Source organism: Condylostylus longicornis, unplaced genomic scaffold (genome assembly GCF_029603195.1).
Source record: "Condylostylus longicornis isolate FDR11 unplaced genomic scaffold, ASM2960319v2 ptg000001l, whole genome shotgun sequence".
NCBI lineage: Eukaryota > Metazoa > Arthropoda > Insecta > Diptera > Dolichopodidae > Condylostylus > Condylostylus longicornis.
The window spans coordinates 1600161-1625252 of NW_026577970.1; the positions used below are offsets into that span (position 1 = coordinate 1600161).

The 25092-nt window shown below is 25.0% G+C and overlaps 2 protein-coding genes across 8 annotated transcripts in view; one reads left to right on the top strand and one right to left on the bottom strand.

The window, feature by feature from the left end:
- Positions 1–14157, bottom strand: part of LOC129605700 (putative uncharacterized protein DDB_G0286901) — a 28775-nt gene extending 14618 nt beyond the window's left edge. For both annotated transcript variants that reach the window (XM_055515728.1, XM_055515647.1), the window contains exon 1: positions 13944–14157. In XM_055515728.1, coding sequence (XP_055371703.1) covers positions 13944–13983 — 40 coding nt within the window. In that variant the 5' untranslated portion in view covers positions 13984–14157. The remainder of the gene's footprint in view (positions 1–13943) is intronic.
- Positions 1–25092, top strand: part of LOC129605896 (carboxypeptidase Q-like) — a 69505-nt gene that overhangs the window by 16263 nt on the left and 28150 nt on the right. Inside the window, exon 1 of one of the 6 annotated variants that reach the window (XM_055516004.1) lies at positions 16080–16212. The exons of 3 other annotated variants lie outside the window; for them this stretch is intronic. The gene's annotated coding sequence lies outside the window, so the exon portion shown is untranslated. Of the gene's footprint in view, positions 1–16079; positions 16213–16319; positions 16417–21662; positions 21769–25092 lie in introns of those variants that run through there. 2 more of the 6 variants (XM_055516240.1, XM_055516314.1) reach the window with 2 other exon arrangements.

Below are 25092 nucleotides of genomic sequence, written 5' to 3' on the forward strand. Positions count from 1 at the left end.
AATGTATAACACAAAAAATAAGAACAAAACGAGAAAAAATAGAGTTGACCGTGTCAAATCTGTGATACCCGAACGAATTTGCTATCCTATGTGCGAATAAAAATATCATAACTGACTATAGGACAGGGTGTGACTTTTAGTTATCATATCCCAAGCAGTAATAGTAGTGACAATGTGCCATCTAAGGTGTTTGTTACTTTAATGTAAAATAAAAAGTCACAAAAACTTTTTTGATACAAAAAAAGTGGCGAAAACGTAGCGAATACTAAAATTTGCGAGCACGTAGTAAGAAAAAATAAATAAAAAAATTCCCTCTATGCAGTGAATATTAAAGAAATAATAACGTCTTTGCCACCTTCAATAGTTACTTTCTCGACAGCGATTTTGATGACATTGCGGAACGTCGCAATAAATATAATAATTTTGTCATTCGGTACGTCGCTGTTTAAATTCCAAAAACTAAATTCTTACTTAATTTTGGAACCACTGCAAACCAACTGCAAAAAAAAAAAACTTAATCGTTCCAAAAACCTTTTGCTTGGAATTGTATTTAAGAATTAATTTTTTAAAATTAATTCTTTAATACTTAATTCCAAAAAAAAAAGAAAATAAAAATACGTTGAATTTAATGCGCTTGTCCTAATACAAAATTAAAACATAAACAATAATTTTTAAGTGTGAATCAAAATTGAATGCTCCAAGTATGCTCTCTTTTTTAAACTTTAGGTGGTAAAGTGAGTTAATGCGGTACTAAAAACTTTTCAGTGACATATCACACATTGTGACTCAAGGCTACGTTGCGGGGACTTTCTTTATCCACTTTGTCACTTTGTAGTACCAAGGGCCGGTTTTGTTTACCATAAAGTTGCAAAAGGTTGAAGAAGACATTTTATTTTTTGTATCTACAAAATTCAATATACACAAAGGTTACCATTTTACTTTATTAACAATTATTATAGAAAACTGTAGCATAGATTTATGCTACAGAAATAAAATAATGATAAAAATTTTTTTTCAAAATTGTAGTGTATAAACATATTTTATATGCATATTGTATGAATTTATTATAATTGCATGTTTAAACAATAATCATAAAAACATTTAAATTAAAAAAAAATTAGAATCGTTTATTATAATTATAATTAGATTAAACAAAAATATCAATTTATTTTTCAAAGCATTTTTTAGCATCATTATTAGATTTTATTATATTATTAATAAATATAAACTTTGTAAAAATTCTAGTTTATAAAAAACTTTGTATCAAAAAAATGCTTAAAATTTTTTTGTCAAAAATAATTATTTCTGGATGGCGCTTATTTTTTTAAAAATTTTATGGTCATATTTATCAGTAAAATTTTCTTCTCAGTAGAAAAATATTGAGAAATATCCGAGAAATTGATTTCTAAAAACCTATAATATTTATTTTACAAAATATAATATTAGGTAGATAAAGTGCCGAAAACCACACAAAGACGAAACAGGAACGTTTATTTTACGAGTACGGGCACGTTATTTTGTAGCAGAAAGGCACTCAAAATCTGTTCCCCATTTTGGTACCGGGCACGTAGCTGCTGAGTACCCGCTGAGTAGAAATAACATATCGCAATTACTTTATCATTCCAAATTTAGTGACATTTTACGTTCCAGTCTACAAAAATGCCGCTTGGGGTTATCATATAATTATGTAAAATTTCAGTATTGAAGTTGATATGACCAAACTACTATTGAAGTTTTCTTCTGGCAGCTACCAGAAAGAGCCAAGCAATTTAAATGACTTTTATCAAACACATTGGCCCTGCTAATATATTCACTTGTGCGAAATTTTAATTTAATTTCAAAGCCTTCATAGTTTCTAAGATATAGTCAAATAAATTTTGAAGTTGTATGGCAGCTACCCGTTCACATCCAATTTAAATAGGGTTCTGGCATTTACTAAAATAAATCATTTGTGAAAATTTGGTGAACTTAGCTCAATTAGTTTTTGACTTATCAATTAAACTTGATCAAAAACATACACTTTATCTGACCATTGGTGCAGTGGTTATGGCACCGGTCCCTTATCCGAAGGGTCTCGGGTTCAAACCCCAGTCAGATTAATATACAATACTAATAAATATTATACAAGTAATTTTCAAACATTCATAATATTCGATATTAAAAAAAAAAAAAAAACTAAGAAAAATAAACAGTAAATATTAATAACCTCAAATATTTATAATATAAATAAAACTACGGCAGGCTAATTATCTACCTAGTTAAACTGTATGACGCTATGAAACTAGTGCATGATATAATGCACTAGCCCTATCCTCCTTCTAGAAGTGAATAAGGAAAAAAGAAAAAAAGCACACTTTAGTCTATATCTCAGACCGTTATTTCTTAGTAAGCCAAATTTAGTATACCCTTCGAGCATACGTTCGTTCGGGTATAAAAACTTAAATTTACATTAATTAAATTATTTTAAGAGTTTTGCGTGTATGTAAGGGTATCAGAAAATGAATTAGTTAAAACTTTTATTTTTCGAAGTTTCATTTTACGCTTTTAGCGAGTCTATTGAATCTACAGGCTTTTATGATACTATTATTAAAGTTACTTTTGTTAAATTTAAATAGTTATAGCTTGAACAGTTTTTGTAATTATTTCGGCTGCCATATTTAATTCTACTTTCTTTTTCTAAATATATTCTTATATTTTCTTTTTTAATCTTGCAATTTAAAATATTTGCATATTAGCGAGGCCCAAACTGTATCGATATTACACAAATTAGAACAGTGCAAATTACAGAATTTAACTTAGTACTATTCATTTATAATTGTTAAATTTTTACCGTAAGACTTTTTAAAATTTTGCAAACGCAGAAAAATATTGGCTGGCTTCTGCTACCATGCGTATGACCTTTTCGGAAAACAAAATGGTCGCTAAAATTTACCGTTATCTAAAATTTGTTTTTTTTTCAACTTTTTGACATTATCTTTTTCTAGACCTCAAGTTGCATATTAATAAATAGTTCATTTCGCTTTTCCCATCTCCACACTCTCTCAAGTTGTCGAATCTCGAAATTTGTAAAATTTGAATTTTCGGCACCTTGTATTTCCGTAACTACAAGTTTTTCCAAATTTCTAGATATGTAAAAAGTTAACGGTGAATTCAATGTCATAAAAAAATATTATTTTCTCTTAACTCACTCATTTTTAAATTATTTTTTTTCTTTTATTTCAAAGATTACATTCATTGCTCATCCTGAATGTATGCAATCTTTAAAATACATTCGTGTATAAATGAAAGTAATTCAAATAGTGTAGTACATTATGTAGATTGTTTTTAAAGACAGTATTTTCACTTGTTGAAGGGAAAAGTTCTATATTACAAACCATTGGTGTTTACGGAAAAAACATTTTTTTAGTGCTTAAATTTTTTGTAACTTTTTGAGTGATTTTTCAATGATGACGTCATGGATGGAAACATCATGAGTGAATCAGGAATTTTGAATGAAATTGTTTCAGTTACTTTTTTGAGTTTTTTTTGAAGAAAATAGATCTTTCAAGTATATTCTAGAATAACATTATTAAAAATTCAAAATTTTTCACAAAAAAATTTGAGTTTTAGCGACCCAAGAAAACAAAAAAAATATAAAACTGGGTTGTATTATGAAACTTTCTTGTTATACGAGTATTTTTTCTATTTTATTTATATTTTTTTTTTCTTTGACAGAAATGTAAAAAAAAAATTAAAATCTTTGTAAGAACAATTACCAAAAAAACAACATCAAGAAAATCACTCAAAAATATCACTTAAAAAAATCAGATAAAAATCACTTAAAAAATCCCCTGAAAAAAACTTCAACTAAAAAAGACCAAATCCTAGCTTTCTACCATGAGAGCATTACCAAAAAATCATCGCTAAGAAAATATTAATAATATTAATATTAGGATAATATTCAATATGAAAATACCAGAAAAATAGAACAATAAATATTAATAATCATTAATATTTAATATCAAGGAAAAAATAAGATAGGTTTAATACCTATCTAGCAAAATTCAATGAAGAAAATAGTTTAATGGTTAACCACGATATGCTCCTCCCAGGAGCGAAGTGGGGTTAAAAAAAAATCGCTTGTTGAAGCGAAAATTACAAATCATTAGTTTGACTCAAATTTATTTAAATTTAGGAGTGCTAAATCTAAGAAATTCAATGTTTTTATTGATTATTTTATTTATTCGTTTGAGAATTTTTGACATTTGCATACATAGGTATGTGTGTATATAAATCTTTTCTTTTAATTCTTTCTTAGTAGCATCCGTCATTTCTAATAATTACCGTTTAGAGTTACCAATTTGTAGCAGCATTAGTTTTGAAGACAATCATTCTAGCTAAAAGGTAATCATTTATAGGTTTTTGTATAATTGACTATTGTGTCTCAAGGGTTTTTAACATAAATTTAAACAAAAATTTTTTGAGTATGGTTTTATTACAATCGAAATATGATATACTTATTACTTTGATTGTTTTAAATCTATATTACATTACACAAGCCACCATCGTGTTTTCTAGCTTGTATTCTTCATCTTCGGAAGAATAACAAAGAAAAAGAAAATGAAAAAAAAAACATTCTGAATTCTCTCAACATTTTAGGTATGCATTGTAGCACGAATTTTTTTTTGGGCTGTGTTTATTTGATCTTAAGTTTAATAAGCCCGTTACGCAGCAGAAGCGATAACATACATTTATGTACATATAATTTTTTATTCTTAATATTATTGTTTCTTATACATTTACTGCAAAATGAATAAAATCCGCAAAGAAATATAGTTTGTGCATGGATCATAACAACGCATATGAAATAAAGTAATACTCAAAAAAAAATTTTTTCCCATGTCCGATTTTACTCATAAACTTAGGTAACCAAAAAAGTTTTGCATTAATTACAGTGGGACCTTTTTGCGGGCTGATTGCGGACTTTTTCGCCCATATAAAGAGAAATATTCAACTAATTTCTTTGAAAGAAATTTAGAGTGTTAAAACAATGGACTTGTAAATTTTTTGAAAAGATTAGGACTAGATTAGGAATCGAACAAGGGCGGAACGATTTTACATATTTTGCCATATCTATGGAACTAATTAACGAAATTTCTTAAAATTAAAAATTTGAGTCCTGTTTGCTACCAAACTAACTGACAAACTTTTCAGGGAATTTGGATAGCATAAATTGAGCCTCCAATGAGAGCTAAATTTACATTTTTCCAGGTATGTTAACCAAAAACGTACAGACCTACCTAAAATTTGTGATAAAAGTCATTTTTGAAGTCTATTGCAACATTTTAGCTAAACTAGACAATGTTTTGTGTTGGCTATATAAGATTTTGGTTGATGTAAATCAACATAATGTTTTCAAAGGATATTATAAAATATTATGCTAGTTAATATATTAGTTTATATAGAACCTAATGTTTATATGGCATCTGCATGTTTAGGTTCATTTCAATATGAATTTATTCTTTCAGAGCATTACTATATTAATACTAAACATGTGATTAATGCACATAGTACAGATGCTAGAGCAAACCAAAAATGCATAGAGAGGTGGTCTTTGTATTTTTTGTTTTGAAATTTAAGTTCATGGTTATTTCAAATTATTACTCATTGATTTACTATAATGAGCACTGTGGATGTGTGGATGTAATATTTTATATTTTCGAGTCAACGGCTTACCTTATTTATTTTTTAATTTTCGTTCCTTCATTAAATGATTTACTAATGTACATTCATATTTTAACACGTTGAGTCTTAATATATTACTGGAGAGCAAATTTAAAATCCCAAAAAATGGTGAAAAAAAGTCTATACGAGTATGTGTTGGATAGTTGCTGGACATACGAATAATTAAGTTACGCGGAGATAAATTCTAGAGAGAAAAAAAAACTTAAAATTTTATATATGGTAGCTTTTTTATTTCTACATACGGGTACATATACTCAGTTTCTCTAAATTGTAGGATTACACCTGTGATACAGGAACTTAAAGTAAGTTGATCACTGGTGAGCTCGGACTCTACGCCGCCTTTTAGAATTGCTAAAACCAACGTTAAGTATTTTTTATATTTTTTTATAATTATAAAGCTTAACGCGTTAATTTTGCTTTAGTGTTTTCAAAAATATTTGAAATTAGTGCGACTCGCCCTAGGGGCTTCTAGTATAGTTACATTGTTATTGCATAAGTATGTTATGCCAATATTTTACAAAAATATTCAATTATAGTTCAGATATATCCATGAAGTTTTGAAGGAATTGAATATTTTGAAGTTTTCAATGTTGACAAGTTCGGGTAGCTGCCATACAACTCCAAAAACAAATTTAAGTATTTGGAAAAATATTAAAGTTATTTTATCAAATATCCGTGAAGTTTCCATTGAGTGGTTTGACAGGTTCGAGTAATATACAATTTTATTACATTTTTCAATGTTTTTGAGTGTCATTATTGTTCTCATTATTATTACTTCAAGAGTTCCTTTTATAACAAAGTGTTTTAAGTTATGGATTCAACGTTCATTTTCTTTTAATTATATTTGAAAACTTTCAAAATTATGTTTTATCTGAGCAAAATTATGATTTAGCTGAGAAATTTTAGTCTGACCTCAACCGCTGGAGTCGATAAGTTTTTAATTGACTCGATTTTTAAAGTCGTTTAAATAATGTTTCACCAACGCAAAGGTAAATTTCCGACCTTGAGTTAGACCACCAACTTGAGTTAGAGATGCCGTATGTAAAACATTTAAAGCTTTACTGTCAAAATGTCAATTAACTGTCATATTAGTAATTTTGCTATAGCCCCTCAAAGACTTAAAAATTTCGTGTTTCCGTTGTATAAATTCATTTTTTCCAACTTTTCGATATTGTGCTTCTTCTAGACCGCAGGTTGTAGGAGTCTGAAATTTTAGTTGGTTTTACACACTAATAAATACATAGTTTGTTTCGTTAAAAGGACATTTTTTCCAATCGAAATTTGTAACATTTGAATTTTCGGCAGCTTATATTTCCAAATTTTTATAATGCCGAAAGCTAAAGACAAGTTCCATGCCGTTAAAAAAAAAACTAATATTCTTTAACGCATGGAACTTGCCGTTTCATTCAATTAAACCTTAAATTCGAGCATCATATTAACGGTTCTTCCAATTTTTTTTTCGTTTTTTTCAAAGACTGCACACATTGCTCATCCTAAGTGTATGCAATTTTGAATTTTTGAAGCATAAGTGTATTGAAATTTTTGCCTATATGAATGAAAGCAATTTTATTTTTGTAAACATATTTTTGTGAGCATTATTTTTAGCACTTTTCCAAAAAATTTTTGAAAAAAAGTGCTTATTAGTTTTACTCTGTCCATCCGTCCGTCTCTCCGTGTGTCCGTTTACAAAACTTCTACACCCTTGAAGATAAAAAGCTGAAATTTTATATGTACATAGATCTTTACTAGGAACTTATTTCCGCGGAAGAAAATTTTTCTCTGTCACCCCCCCTTAAAAGTTATACCCCCTTGAAACACTAAGAATGCCATTTTTTAATTATTGACTGCAGTGAAACTATAAGCATTTTTTAAATTTTGCAAACTCAGAAATATAATGGATGGCCTCTTCTACCACGGCGTACTATATTTAAAATCCAAAAAAAACAAAATGGCCGCTAAATTTACCGTTATCTAAAGTTAGTTGTTTTCAAATTTTTGATACCATTTTTCTTCCACACCGTACATTGTGGGAGTCTAAAATTTTAACAGCTTTTAGATACTCATAAATAGTTTATTTCGTTATAAGAACATTTTTTTCCATCTACACTCCCTCTTTAGTTATCGCCTCTCGAAATTTGTGAAATTCGAATTTTTGACGCCTTATATTTCTAAAACCGCAAGCTTTTTCAAATTTTTATAAACGTAAAAAGCTGACGGTGAATTCCATGACATTAAAAAATATAATTATTTTGAAAGTTTTCATATATTTTTCTTAACTAACGCAATTAAGCCTTAAAATTGAACATTATTTAACTGACTAACTTTATTTTCATTTATGCCGTTTAAGGTGAAATACAGTATTTTAGTACAGTACATTTTTAAATTATTGAATGAATTTAGTTTTTTTTTTTGAAATGTTAGAGGACGAAAATAAAGAGGTGAAACATTGCGAATCAATTAATTTTTTGTGAAATAAAAGATAAATAAGAAATGCTTCGAATTTTTTGGAACTTGCAGAAATTAGGTAAATTAAAAATTTTTTAATTTTAAATTAAAAATGAATTACATTGACTGATAAAAATTTTTCCCAGCTGTGCCTTACTGATGAATATTTTTCTGAAAATAAAAATATGTGAACCTTTTTTAAACACGATTTTAAAAGTAGTTCATATATTTTTATATGAACCACGACTCGACTAAAGTTGTTTAAATGACCAAGGTAGCGAATAACGACTTAAATCGCTACCGACAATGGTCATTAAAAAAAAGACCCCCGTGGTTAGGACGTATAGTATACGAACGTACTTATGAGAACTTGAGGAATTTTTAATGTCTATTTAACATTTTGATAATTTATATTTGATATTAACTTTGCATATATTTAATTTTATAAAATTAAAACAGTTTCTAAAAGACGTTTTAAGAAAAATTAATAATGTAAATAGTGAAACTATTTTTACTTATGTATAAATTAAATGAACAAATTTTATAACATAACAGAACGTTTGTTATTTTGTTTTATGTTTTAATATTTACATTTTCATAAATATACATACATATGTATGCATAAGTACATAATATTTTAATAATATAATAAAAAAAATCCAAAATACAAAAGTAAAGTAAAAAAAATATTAATTAGAAAATCTTATAAAATGTAAGTGAATCGCAAAAATAAACGAAAATGGTATATAAAATAGATTGTACAAAGATTATACAGATACCTATATACATACATACGTATGTATATGCATATACAAATAAAAGTATAAAAAAATTAAATTTTCAAATAGTTTAACAATAACAATTGTACAATATTAATATATAACTAAACAATAACGAGAATATAAGAACAATAAAAATGGTGATAAATTTTGTATCTATACATAAAACACAACTACACAAAAATATATGTGTGTATAAATGAAAATATACAGAACTAGACAAAATCTTCTGTACAATCATTAAAACATTAATTATTCATTAACATTAGGAAACTATTAATCTCGTAAATTTTGTCAGGTCGACATTTAACATGCTGTTTTCTTAAAGCCGTAGCGTAATGATATGAGTCGGATGTATGTATGTATATCGCATGACATCAAATTTAATAAGTAATTCAGTAAGTATCAAATAAAAAAATCTGATGTGGTAAGCATAAAACCGACCGCAAAGTGTTCTGCCTAGTTTAGGAAAAATTTTCCACAGAGATTATGAAACTGTCTTTTAAACATTTCTTTTAAATTTTATGGCCACCGTTCTTAAGTTTTCAATAACATAACTAGAAAAACGAAATTTTGGCTCTTAGTAGACTTTTATTTTGAGCAGTCCGAATTCTCTGAAAAGGTCACTAGTTGGCTTCGGTAATAACCAAACCTCAAATATTGATTTTCAAGAAATTCAATTAGTTCCTTAGGTATGGTAAAAAATTGTAAGTTTACTGCTTTAACACGCAGAATTTATTCCAGATGTGAATTTTAGCACCACACATAACTTCGAATATGCAATGCGGTCCCCAAAAATTATGAAAAAAAAATCATATTTTAAATCATAGTGTAATGTATTATATGTTGTATATGTTTACTTAATTAGATAGATTAATCTTTAAAGAATTGACTATTTTTTTCAGTAAATACTCAAAAACGTTATAACCAGACCAGAACTTTATAGTTTTACATACTCGTGCTCTAATAAAATATTCAATAAATTATTAGATTTCCAAAAAAAAAACAAAACAAAATTTAAAAAATGTGTAAAAATAATTGACTGCTTATGTATATTCGTACATATGTAGATTTTTATAATATACAAAAATTTTGAATTAGGTAATCCTTTGTTTCAAAAAACAAAACAGTTTCTTTTTTGCTTTTTTTTATTATATTTTTTTTTTGGGGACCCTATTACATTTATAATAGAATAGTAAACAACTTAGTGTCAAAAATAAAATATTTATAATGAATAACAAAATGTAAGAAGGCCACTTCTGAAAATACATACATACATACGTTAAGGAATATTAATAATGTTGGATTTAAATGAAGTTTATGCTTAAATTTTGGACGAAAATATAAAATACAATCTTAGTTATGTTCTTTACAAATTATAGGAGAACAATTAGAGTGCATATATTTCATATGCATACATACATGCATACAAATATGTACATATTATGAAATATACATTTTAAAAGAAACAAATGTCAAAATCCATTTGGAATCTTTATTTTATAGATGTTTGTGATTATCTCTATGTACATAGATTGTAAGTAAAACTTTGATAAAAATGGGATATTGAAAATTTTGTATGCAAACTTTTATTTGTGTAGAATAAACTATTTTAAGTATTTTGAATATTGTGGGGGCTATTTTATTAAAAGAGTGTTATTTATGTAAAGTAATATAATTGGTAAATAATATAAATAACATGAGATTTTTTGGTGTGTCGCCATATGTACGTTGAATTTGGTATATATACATACATGTACACGTAGATGTATATATACGCAATACTTGATAGTTTTTAGCAACTTTATTATAATTACATTATACAATTATATTACATTATGTACATATTATGTAGATGCCTATTGTCTTTAAAAAATGAAATATGTATATGTGTAGGTACATATAATGTTAAGGTAAAAAGTGAATCAAATTTTATTCTAAATTTTAGTTCTGTATTTTTTTATAATAAGTTATTTACAACAAAATATGTTAAAACTAAAGCCCAATCTGGAAGTGGTTATTTATAAAAATCAAATTGGAAGTAAATCATGCCAATAAATATTAGAGCAATTTATTTGACAATATAAAAAAATTTGTAAAAATTTTATTAGATTTAGGCTTGCCAAGTGTCTTTTCTTTTAAAGAAGCGAGAAAAAGTTCGGTGTCAATAAATATAGAAATTTTTACAGAATTAAATATGTTTAGCATAATATATACACATATGCTAAATTTACATATTTGATTTTTGATTAAAGTTGTCATTCGTCACACATTATAAATAATTTGTATATTTTATTAATGTTTTCGATTCAAATTTTCATCTTTACTCAATATATGTGCAAAAATTTTATTTAGGGGTTAAATAATCAAGGTGATATTGGAGCTGAATTTTTGTTAGGGACGAAGGATATGGATATGATAAATAGGTCCGGAGGCCGTTTTTTTTTGTGAAAAGGTAATATCAAAATTCTAATATTTTTTTTAAAGAAATGATACAGCAGCATAAACATTTTCTTTTGATAGCTATAAAGTAAGTTCTATAATTATCAAAAGCAATCCCAAACATTTTCTCTGACTATCCCGTACCGCTTGAAATTCATAAAAATATAGATGAAATTTATTTCACATATTTAATATTTTATGTTTCAGTAATTTTAAGTTCAATTATGATAATTAAAAAAATGTAGATACTTAATATTTATAGATTAAAAATAAATAGTAAATTAAGAATTAGTTATTTTTTTTGTGTAATGCTGAGAGACTAAAAACTATTTTATAATCTTTTAATTTAAAAACAAAAAACAACATTCATAAACCTCCATAATAAAATTTTTCTCTATTTTTGCCCCTGTAGTATTTTCTAATATCTTTTACATTAGCAACATAGATAATATTGAAAATAATGTAACGTATCTGTAACAACGCCACTTGGCACTTTCAGCCGTGTCTACAGATATACATATCCTTATTATGATCGGCGAAGCGAATGACATTTTTGGAGAATATGAATCGTTGGTATTATGATCGGTAATATACAAGATGTAATTTTGTATTATGTATTTAGATATAAATATATACATGTGAGTGAGTATTTAAAATATTCTTTTTTTTTTATTTTTTCTTTTAATTTAATTAAAAACTTTTATTTTATAAGTTTTGTTTTTTGAGTAAAGTCCAATAACTTCCATTTTTAACTCGACTCTGTGTTTTTTATTGTATACGAATATTTTGTTACCCAGTTGATTAAATGAATTCAAAAAGAAGAATAAAAATTTTGAAATAATACAAAATATATTTAAATATATTAATATTCACAATTCGAAATGAAAAAAGAATTGCTTTTCCTTTGTTATAATATTGAACTTTTTCAAACAAAAAGTTAATATTAACAGCAATATTAAATAAAATTGGTGGAAAAAAAGCAATAAATAGAAAATTAAAAAAAAAAGCGACAAATTATAAATTGAAATTTTGGCCTTTTTTTTTACCCTTTGGTATACAAATAGTTGTATATCTTATATAAATTACTTGTTTTTTTGTTACCTTCTAAATATAAATAAAGTATAATTTTTTGAATATATTTACATTTTTCTATATTATGTGTGTATATGTAAAAAACACACACGTCCGTTTTTGTCCATGCATAAATTATATTTGCATTATGTATATGTATATGTATATAAAAGTGAATAATATGTAAACTAAATATATAGGAAATTTTATATAGTCCTATATGTACATACATATGTACGTAAATTGATTACTGATTTACAATTTTTCGAAATATTCATATTAAGTATTTATTTTTTCGTTACTCTATTTTAAAGGTAGCTTATTTTAATTTTTTTTTGTTTTTGTTTTTGGAATATATTTAAAATTAAAAAAAAAAAATAAATTTATAAAGAAATGTAAAATTAAATAGAATAAAATTGAATATAAAATTTTAAATACAAAATTCCAATTTTATACCATATTCGAAAATGTAGACAATTTTGATATATATGCATATGTATGTATGTATGTATATACTTGATATCGATCGGTTTGAAAACTTTTTTTCTTTACAGAATTTCTTTTTCATTAAATTTTTCTGTGATAATTTATAAAATTCTAATTATAATTAAAACTGAAAAACATTGAAATATTTTAAAATCCTTTTTTGACATGATCTTAAAACCTTATGTTAAGAAGTTTTTTTTAAGAAATATAGAATACTTATTATCTCTTTATAATAGAATACCATCACAAAATTTCATGTAATTTATTTTCTAAGCGTTTCAATTCGATTGAAAGATTCAATTTTGTTGATGGTGAAGTGTTGTTAGGATTTCAATCTACCGATGGTGTAATGTTAACCGAAATTAAGTTGATTTCACATTGAAATTAAGTTGAAAACTAAAACAACATACAGAAACAAGGAGCATATATAAGAAAAATAAAAATAAGGAATTTGTTAGTTGGAAAGAGTTTTACTTAGGCATAAAGGTATACTACGATCAGAATAAGAATTAATTTATTTAAATTACCGTGAAAATATATCTTGATATACTAAGATATTAAATGAAATTAGTTAAGCAAATACTTGAAAAATTAGTTATTGTTATAACAACTCAACTACAGACTAAGCTTCCTGAAGTAAGTTTTCAATGGTAAGATTTAAATATATACAAATTTCTTGATGCAGAAGTTGCCAAATTCTGTCATTGAATTGAGAAGATATTCATTTCTTATATATAAATATAATTTTATTTATATTTACGTACTACTTATGATTTTAAAATAAATTCAAAATTAATTATTTATTTAACAACTAGTAAATTAAATTAATTTTATTTTAATTTTAATTATTTTTAACAAAACTATTACTTGTTATGTTCATGTTTTGTAACATTTCTTAAATAGAATAGAATGAAAAGAAAAATTTTAAAATATTATATTAAACAAAATAAAATAATATTATATGTATGTATACTTAACAAAATTTAAAATAATTACTTTTTATTTTATTGAATTTTTTAAAAATATCCTCCTGCATATCCTTTCAGTTCTTCATAATTTTTTAATATTAAATTAAATGTTAACATTTTATAATATCGTATTCAAGTTTGTAATATTATTAATGATTTTGGTAGCCATTTTAAATATATTTCTGCATTTAGATTTCAATAATTTTAAATGGTTTCTATTAATTTTATAACAAAATATTTTTATCAAATGATTCAATATTTTTATTGAATATGAGCTTTAATTTTTCATATTTTGTATAAGTTTTTAAAAATTAAGTTTTTACTTCAAAAATATATAATATAAATAGTTTATAAACACATGTGTATATATGTATATCTGAGTATATATGTATATTGCTTATGTTAGTTCAATTTTTAAGTTAATTTAATAACAAAGTTTACAAACTTAATATTTTTAAAATAAACTTTTAATTTTTTTTTAATTTTAATAACTCGTCAGAAATATGAATGCAAAGTAAAATTCCGCTGCAAATATAAATTTATAAGTACATAAGTATAAAAGTTTTGTTTATAGTATAAGTACAAACTATGTATATACATACACGTGTATATATGCTACATTATTTTAGTAGATCAACGTAAATTAAATCTTCCAATGCAAAATGGTCTTTTGAAATAATCGCTTATAAAATAATGTCCAAATTTTAGAATTTTGAATTCAAAAATAGAATTTTTATTCAATATTAATAATTGAACTGAACTTTAATAATTAAAGTATTAAAAGAATAACTAAGGTATTATATTTTTATATTTATAAGGTTTCAGCTTAATTTCCATAATATAATAAATATGATAAGTTGAAATCTTGAAGATTTAAAATATTTAATTGGAAAATTTATTTATAAAATACTGACTTTGTTTTCCAAAATAACACTATGTATACGGTTATATATTTATCACATCGTGTTGTTGTTTTTTTTAACTTCTGTAATTTTGCAAATGTAAATTACAGATTATTCACAAGTACACGTGTATTTGCAATATTGATATGATATTAAGTAGATATTTAATTTATATTTTAATTAAATGTATTGTGTACAAAAGGAACGTTCCTTTTTTATGTTCACAAAATTTAATAAATATTTTATTCATCATTAATTTATAAATAATCTTTATTACCGTTTTATCATATACATATAATATTGAATGATCTGGAGAAACGATCATTTGTATTCTATTTAATTATGACATTTCATGTTAACCATATACTTTTATTATCGAGAACAGCAAAATATGAAAAATAAGAAAATAAAAGAATTGAAATGCAAAATATATAACAACACTATTTAAAAAATTTATAATTTTATGATCGATTATTATTATTTTTCCTTAGTGGACGAAATACAAACAAACAAAAAAAAAACGATATAGAGGAGAAAAAATGTATGTTTATTCATGGTAACTATGTATGCATATATACATATGTACATTCAAGAATGAAAATATAATCTTTATTTCTTTCATAAAAATGTGAAAGAAAATTAAAATGAAAAAAAACGCGGTTATATTATACGCATGCGCCATTGAATCTTTGTAAATTATTTATAACGGATTATTATAAAATATTATTTTGTTTTTATTTCATATATGGAATTTATTATATTTTTTTTTTTTGTGAAATTATGTAGGTATTTATTTCTAAAATTTTTTTTTGTTTAATTTATATTATTTTTAATAGTTCATAATTAACAAAACTTTTTTAAAAATTAAAAAAAAAATAAAACTTTAAATATTAAAAACTCATTACTTTTTTTTAAATAATAATGTTGCGAAAAAAAATTATAAATATAATAATAATAGCAACAATATTAAAAATATCAAAAAAAAAAATTAAACGAAAAAGAAAATTTAAAATAAAAAAATATTCCTTTTTCGTTTTTGTTTTTTTAAACTGAAAGTAGTCGAATGACACTCGATTTTCGCTCGACGAATGTCAGTTATATACTATTGTGAGCAAACCAGAAATAGAATAGAATCAACCAAAGTCAAGTCTCTGCAATGGTAGAAAACTCTCAAAATAATAACAATAATTATAATAAACAATAATAATAACAGCAAAAAAAAAATATAATAATAAAAATAAATTGAAAATATCATCGTCGAATTTATAGTGAATAAACAGTACGTACACAACATATCACCATCAGAAAGGCAGAAATCTACAGAGTCTACAGAGTTTTATTTTTGTACTTTTTTTTAGTACTACACTTGGTTGGTTGATTTTCGTTTGGTTGGTGGTATGTTTTTAGTTTATTTTTATGTGTTTTTTTTTTGTTTTGTGAATATTTTATTTAAAAACTATACGGAGTATATAGATAGATTACGGGACGATACCGTACGGTATAAACGGAATTTTCTTTTGCTATATTTTTGTTTTTTTTCCTCAGATTTAATTTTTTAATTTTATTTTATTTTTTTTTTAACTTTCGTTTTTCAATAGGGTAAGAAAATTTTTCAGAAATGATCCATATGTTTAAATATAAAAAAAAGAGAATAAGAATAATGATAATAATAATAAGAAAAAGAATAAGAGCAAGCAAGTAGAAGAGGAACAAAAAAAAAATAATAAGAAAAATAATAATAATAATAATAACAGAAGAAACAAGGAAAAATGTGGTTAATATATGTTTCCGTTATTAAAATAAAAATATGTGAGAATGTATGTATAGAGAACGCCATAAGACAGAAAGAAATGAATGATAAAAATCAGAATATTTTTTTTTAAATTTCATTTTAGAAAAGTAAGGGAGAACTACATTATGTATAGTTACATACGTGTATGTATATACATATGCACATATGTATGTATGTAAATTATTATATATTAAAAGATAGAGAATAAACAATAATAATTACAAAAAAAAACTTTATTTCGAAATCAGGCAAAAACATATGTACAAAAATGTTTTATTTATATATGTAAATATGCATATGTCACAATAGCAGTTGATCTGGCCAATTCAAATATGCATACGTTCGTACATTATACATACGTTATACATATAAATATGTAATTTAAAATCAAATTATATTTTATATGCATGCTTATTCACATATTTATATTAAAAAATGTTATTTGGAATGTGCATATTTAGATAGTTAATTAAATTCGACTAACTAATATTTATTAAGAAAAATAAGAGGCTTCACATTATTTACATACATAAAAAAGAATGAGAGAGAGTGAATATAATGAAATAACTTTCAATAATTATTTAGAGCATTTAGACTATTATTTCCGGTGTAAAATTGTTTATTTTTTACAATAAAATTATTGCAGATTAAATAAAATTAAATCACGATATACCTACCTCAAAATGGAGTAATTATGTATGAACGTATGTAAATATGTTGCATATTAATATACATACATTACATACATACATAATACAACCTACTAATTTGTAAGATTTAAAAACTTTTTAGCCTTACGGTCACTCTTTAAATATACCAAGTTCCAAAAGCCAAAATCGTCGAAGTTTATACTTGCCCAGGGCTGTCGTTCGGCTTCAATCGGAGCAATTTGGCTCCGATTTGAAAATTTGTGTCCCCGGTTCCTCCTTTTGTATTTTGGCTCCGATTTTGTTTTTTCCTTAGTAACACCTAAAAACGTTATTGACAATTATTCTTAAAAAAAATTTTTAGTTGAAAAATATAATTCTTAAATAAAATAAAAAATTTTTTTGTAATATTTAAAAATTCGTTGACAATACCTTGACTAGCGAAATTATGTCATACCTTTTTCTGCTAATTCAAAAGCCGCTATCCATCTTTTTGTAGTCAAGTTAATCAATTAGTCAGTTAAAGTGTCAAATAACCAAACTTAGGAAAATTCGCCGACGTCAGCAGTTGAAATATGTTTGCATAGAATTTTTTCAATAGATTTTCAATATTGCAGTTTTGACATTTTAATTGAAGTTGACCGAGTATATTATTGAAAACTTGAAAAATTTATTCAAAGTTACCTCAGTTTAGCGCGTTGTAGTGCGGTAGCTGAAAGGGTATTTCTTCTGTTAATTTGATTAAAACTAAATTGGGAAACTCCTTTTATCTTGAAATGGTCAGTAACATTTTAAAATGAGAAAAGCTAGCAACCAAGTTGTGATCTTGTTTAATCTTAAAGTAAGAAAATTTGAAGTATACATTTTTTTCATTTGAAGTACGCTTCTTTAACACGATTTTAATCTACATACATATAAGGAAATGAATAAGGCAGTAAAGGAAAATTAATACTAAAACAATTTGTCATTTAATACAAATGAAAAGAAAAGGCTGTAAAAGAAAATTAATACTAAAACATTAAATGACAAATGAAAAGGAATAATTAAGTTTAATATTAGCTTTTAAAAATTTATGAAAATGTATAGAGCCAAATAATCCCAAAATTTTAGGAAAGTTTCACTTTGAAATTTTAAGCGCCTTTCGGATGCTTTTAAAGCAAATTTACCTACATACAAGATTTTTATTCCCAACTTTTTTGCAGCTAAGTACGTTCAATTTTTTTTTTAAAGCTCATTAGCACTTTTCACAAATGGATATTATAAACCGTTATTTATTTTTCAGTTGTTGAATTTTATGTTATATTAATTCTAATGTTAAACTCTATTTAATTCTCCATATTATAACAGTTTACTGTTATTTTTACTTTATTTTCCAATTCACTTATACATATATATTAATCATTAGTTGTCATTCATTCAAATTCAAAATGTTAGTGGAGGGGGTATTTTTAACCAGTTAATTGTTAGTGGTTGAAAACTGTTAACTTAGAAGATTAATTTACTTTCTGCCGTAAAGAAAATGTTATTCCAATCTAATGTTTACACCAGTACATAGTATAAGTTTTGTTTATTATAAATATTTAATTTAAATATTAAATTTACCAATATTAATTTCTAATTGTGTTTTTAATACATACATATGTGTGTATCTAGTTTCTATTGAGTTGTGGCTAAACCTGCAAAATTAATTATTTTTAAAAAAGTTATCCAAAGATCAAATTTAAAAAAAAATAAAAGCTACTTTTTTGAAAAAAAAATTATTTAATATCATACTGCAAGTAAAAGCTTAAAAAAGCTTCAGCATTTGAACAGTTCAAAAAATAACTCGGACATTGCAAAAGTGATTTTTAACATTAAAATGTTGGACATTGAAGATTTATCTTTCTCTTTTATTTATGCCCTGAAATAATTACGTTTTCAACATATTTGAAATAAATTCGCCCTCCATTTCTTTTTAATTCTGACATAATTGCGCATCATACAAAAGTGGTAACTTCAAACTTTCTAATACTCCAAATATTGCCAAAAAGCTTTTTTAATTCTGATTAAGAACTTGCAGCCCACCATCCTATATCGAAAAAGCCCTTATTTATTATTTTATTTAGTTCTTTGATATGTCTCAAGAGAACCTATAGCGTTATCAATGTATGAAATATTTGCAATACTTTAATTAAATTTTGATTTTGTAAACAAAGTTTGGCGGGAAGACTAAAGAGTTTGAAACTTTAAAAATTTATCTAAACTCAATTGACATGGATAATACAGAATGAATTACTTTTGTTCCATATTGATGGAGTTTTAAGGCTTTTTTAACTATATATATTTTTAAAATTGTTTTGTTTATTAGGTACTAATTAAAATTCGTTTCTAGTTTATGTAGATATCAAATGTAATGACAAAATTAGATTGAAAATAGTTGCATGTATTTGCTGATTATTAACACCCTGCAGAAAATATTTTAATTAATTTGGTTTTTCATTTTCTAATCAAAGGTACTAAAATTTTTTAAATAAATGAGTAGTAAAAAAAAATATTAAAGCATAAATCTAAAAATTTGTAATTTAAATACAAAAGTAAATGTTTACATGAGTTGTCTTAAGAATAAATTGAATATAATTATCTTAAAAATAAACTGAATTACGTTTGTGAAAGTATATTTTATAAAATGTTTGGTAGGTTTGGCAAGGTTTTTTAAGTTAATGATGAGAAAATTAGATAAACTTCCTTATATTTTCATTGATTCATTTCCATTTAAAAGTATTTTTGTAAAAGAGTATTAATTTAAACTTAAGTTGCTCTTCGAAAAGTGTTAAAAAAAGTGAATTCGATCAGCTTAAAAACGACGAACCAATTAATCCACCTCTATTTCACCTCATTATTTAAAAAAACAATTAAAAAATATGATTTTTCAAATGACATTTAAGCCATGTTTTATAAACGAAAAGTCAAATTTTTATACCCATCAAAAATATTTGATGTACATACATATGTAATGTTAAAATATTTCTTAAAATGTCTGTTAAAGATGTGCGCTCTAATATTGTAGTTAGTAAGTGTACCTATTTTTAGATATAAGCAATATAAAAACATAAGAAAAAAAACCAAAAATAAATCAAAAGAAACTGTATATTAATGAAATGTTTTCTAATCCCCTTTAAATTTTAATTATTGTAAGTTTTTAGTAGGTATATATTTATATACTTGCACATACAAACGCTGTATGTACATAATATATGTATATTCAAATGAAATTACATATGTTTGCAAATACGTACCACATCTTTGTTTTAGTCTGTAACGGTTACAAATAAAAAAAAATATGGTTGTCTATTTTAAGGATAGTTTTTAGATCGTTTTCAATAATGTTCAGATATGTAAGAAAAAAAGTAACACAAAAGGGAAATGAGTTAAAATAAAAATAAATTTATATTTAAAGAAAAGTATTTTTCTTCTGAAATTTATACTGAAGCATTTAAAATACTACATTCTAGAATATGTAATATATATTTCAAAATATAGAAATGTAATATGTATATTTTGAAAAACAACAGTCAATAATATAATAATAATGATATAATAATAATAATAATATATGTCATAATGTCAAATTTTACAAAATAATGCTAACAGTATCAAAATGGCATTCGCGTTTCGAAGAAGTGACAGATTAAGCTCTAAAAATCTAAGACTTTGCGAAAGTATTATTGATATAATAAGTTATTTTTTTTATTATTTTTATCAAACTTTTAATGTGTACTTGCTTATTTTTATACATAAGTATTTTACAAACACAAACATATTATATTAAACACATACTTAACAATTGAATTAAAGTTTGAGTAAATAATTTATATTAGTATGAATATTATCATACTTTGTAGTATTTTTTTATGTACATCAAATTGTATTGATGTTTTTGTTGTAAAAATTTTAACTTTAGCTTACATTTGGTCCGTTATATTAATTTTTTAACAAAAAAGAAATTTTTTTATTCTTCTTAGTAATTGTATAGCCAGTGATGACTAAAGCAATAATTATTGGGTGTTTTAAATTTAGAATAATGCGAATATAAGAAACAAAAAAAAAAACTAAACTTTTTTTTGTTCGTTTCATTGTTTCATTAATATTTCATTATTTCAATTTTAATTTCAATTCATATATATCAACTTTAAAGGGGGTCTTTTTAGTTTATTTTAAAAGCTTACTTCTTATCGCAACATTATTATAAGTACATTTTGTTTAATTATTTTTAAAATTAAATTTCTACAAAAAATATAGTTTTTCACGCTTGAAGGAGATTTTTGCTCGTTGAGATTAGTTCGGCAGTTTTCTTAGGTAACGCTAAAGGTATATTTAAGGTATAAAGAAAAGGTATATAGTAAACGCAGCTGTTGTAAAGAACGATACCAGAAATAATACCTGTGACTTTTTAAAAATGCAGTTTTAAAGTGATGATATTTAATGTAAATCAACGATTTTAAATCATCACTTGAATGGCATTTTAAGACGACGGTAAACATTTATTACATTTGAATCAGTATTAACAAACAGTCCAGAGTTGCTACCCATAAAAAAATTATTGGGCTTAATTTTCTAAAAATTTTTGCAATATTTTCAGTATTTTTATACCCGTACGAACGTATGGTCGAGGGGTATACTAAATTTGCCTTACCGTTTGTAACGCTAAGAAATAATGGTCTTAGATATAGACTCAAGTGTATGTTTTTGATCAGCGTCAAATTCTGAGTTGGTTTAGTTTTGTATGTCCGTCCGTCCGTTTCAACAATAACTCAAAAACTAATTGAGCTAAGTTCCAAATTTTCACAAATGATTTATTGTAATAAGTGCCACAACCCTATTTAAATTGGGCATGATCGGGGTACAACTTCAAAATTTATTTGGTTATATCTTAGAAACTATAAAGGCTGTGGTATTGAAATTTTACACAAACGAATATATTAGTAGGGCCAATGTGTTTCATAAAAGTCGTTGAAATTGCTCCTTTTGGTAGGTGCCATACAACTTCAAAAGTTATTTCCCAATATCTCAGAAACTATAAAAGCTGTGGTATTGAAATTTCATACAAGCAAATATGTTAATAGGGCCGATGTGCTTCATAAAATTCGTTAAAATTTCTTGGCTCTTTCTGGTAGCTGTCATACAACTTCAATAGTAGTTTGGCACACACAGTATTTTGAAAAACACATTGTGCTGAAATTTTGCATAAATTAATATGGTAATACGGCAACTTAATGTCATAGTCTGTCCCATAGTCAGTTATGGCATCTTTATTCGCACATAGTATAACAAATTCGCACGGGTATCACAGAGATGACAAGGTCAACTCTATTTTTTCTCGTTTATACCTAAAACAGAATTTTATAATATGGAAATGGAATACTACAGCAATGGTAAATCCCAAGTACTGAGAGCATTAGACATAATCATGTAATTTAATTTATAATTAACTTTTATACAGGGTGATTTAGAAATGTAAATAGTAATATATAGCATTGATTAGAGGATTTTGTTCCGGAGTGGTTGTCAAATTTCAGAGTATTCGAAATACCTATTTCCCCAAATTGAAACCGATAAAATATTTATTTACAAGTCCCGTTACGAAAAAGATAGAAGCTTAAAAATAAAAAGCTTTAGAAAGGGTTAATTAAGGAGCTTGAATAAAATAAATAGCATTTATTAGTTTCGAGTATAATGAAACTCTTTTCAGCTGAAGTGAAACAAAATTTTATTTGATTGAAGCTATGTTTTATTCATTTGAAACTAATTGATTTTTTCGAATGAAACCCCTTTTTTGTATAATTGTTGATTTTCAATTATTTTTTAACATTAATGAAAAATGTTAAAATGCGCAATTATATTGCACATAAAATTTTTTCAACAACATGTCATCATCTTGTGTAAATATTAGAACACTTTGTCATTAACCATTTAGGGGCAAAATTTGCAAAAAGGGGATCGACGGTTTTTTTCTTAACTTTTTTTATAAAATTATTGTTTTTAAGCCACGTATTACACCAAAGCGATCTGATCATGTTGAATCGGCCACTGTGAAATCATGCAAAATTTATAATTACGTATGATCAAATTAATGACATTTTTTTTTCTTTCAATTGATTATATATCCTTACAGTTAATCGTTTACGATTATATATTTGAGAAATGGTTCAAAAGGTAATTATAAAAGCGTGCAACTATAAAAGCTAATTTTAAATATGTATTTCAAAAACCAGTTGTTATAATCTCATATTTATAAGGTACAGGGTATAATTTGATTGGTTAAGATGTACTGAAACGTTTTTACATTTTTTTTACAGCAGACTGATTTTTTTTGAAGAAGGTTCACCATGGTATTTCACTAGCAGTAAGCTAAAGTTCAGTAATTACAACTTGTTAGTTGAATTGTGTAATAATACTGCATTATTGAAATTTCGAAGTCAGAGCCTGTATGGTGGTAGACATCGAGCATTTTATATGAGAATTATTTTTATAACTTAACGTATTTTTAAACTCTTTGAACATGTGCTAGTTTAAATATTTTCAGAATCTTCATTTTTATTTGTTTCAGTTTAATGGTATTCTTCCGAATATTTATGCAAAATGACTCAATACGTTATTCACGTATTATTTTATAGTTTTCGGTGACATATTCAAACTTTTTTATTTAAATGTGAATCACTTGCTTTCAAAAATAGAATATTGTGAGAAATTTTTCATTTTGGTATGATAGATTACATATATTGAAATGTAGAAAATGTATGTTTTTTTTAACTGTTTCGTATCAGGTTGAAAATGAAATATCTGCACAAATTCATACCTACATTAAAAATTCATATTGTTCATGTTGGTTATATTTATAAAAATGAAACGCATATTTTATATAATTATAACAGCAAAAGGTTGCATTTGCAGTTCTCCCACTGCAATAGAACTACAAAAGCAGCGTTTCCAACAAAAACTCTGGTATCAGTTTAATTTTTATTTTCTACTAATTAAGGTTACGAATATAAAACCAAAACTCATGCTGTCGATTTGACAGAAGTCTCTCGCAGTTTTACCAAGAAAAGCTGAATGCTTTTGTCAGCAAATTGCAAAAACGTGCAGATCTTTGTTAGAAATGAAAATCCAAATTCAACCTTACTGTACTTATTTAGTTCTTATTGTTAATAGTTTCACCTGGAAAAACTGTATATTATTTAATCAAAAAGGTACGTAAATCTATAGATTACGAGGTAATTCAGGCTATAGTTCCTTAGTCCTATTAAATTCAGAGAATATAAAGTTAAGTAAAGTTAAGTAAAGTTAAATTAAAAGTAAAAAAAATTAAAGAGTTGGAAAATAGGATTTAAAATTCATTTTATTCAGTTTAAAGCTTTGTAAATTTCGATAAATAATTTTTTGGATAACCCGATATGTTTCAAGGAATTTAATTAATTCCAAAAAATTTTTGAATTTTGCATTGTATAATCGTAATTTTTTGAGGTGTACAATTGCTGATACATTGACCTTATTAAAAATATTCCTCACTATGAGCAAATGGCAGATTATCGAATTGATCCAACAAACTACAAATTTTTGGCTTTCAAATATGATAAAATCGTAGTTTTTGATTTCCTGTTTCTTTGAATGAACTTCAGTTAAGCTGGAATGTTAGTACAAGCCTTCCACGGTTTGATATTTTCTTCTTTCGTAAATATAGTATTTTCGTTTTTCATTGATTTAGTTATTACAAATATTGTTTGCAATTGTTATATTTTCCATTTTATATATTGTTTGTTTTGAAATATGTATGTATTATTCAAAATATGTAATATACTC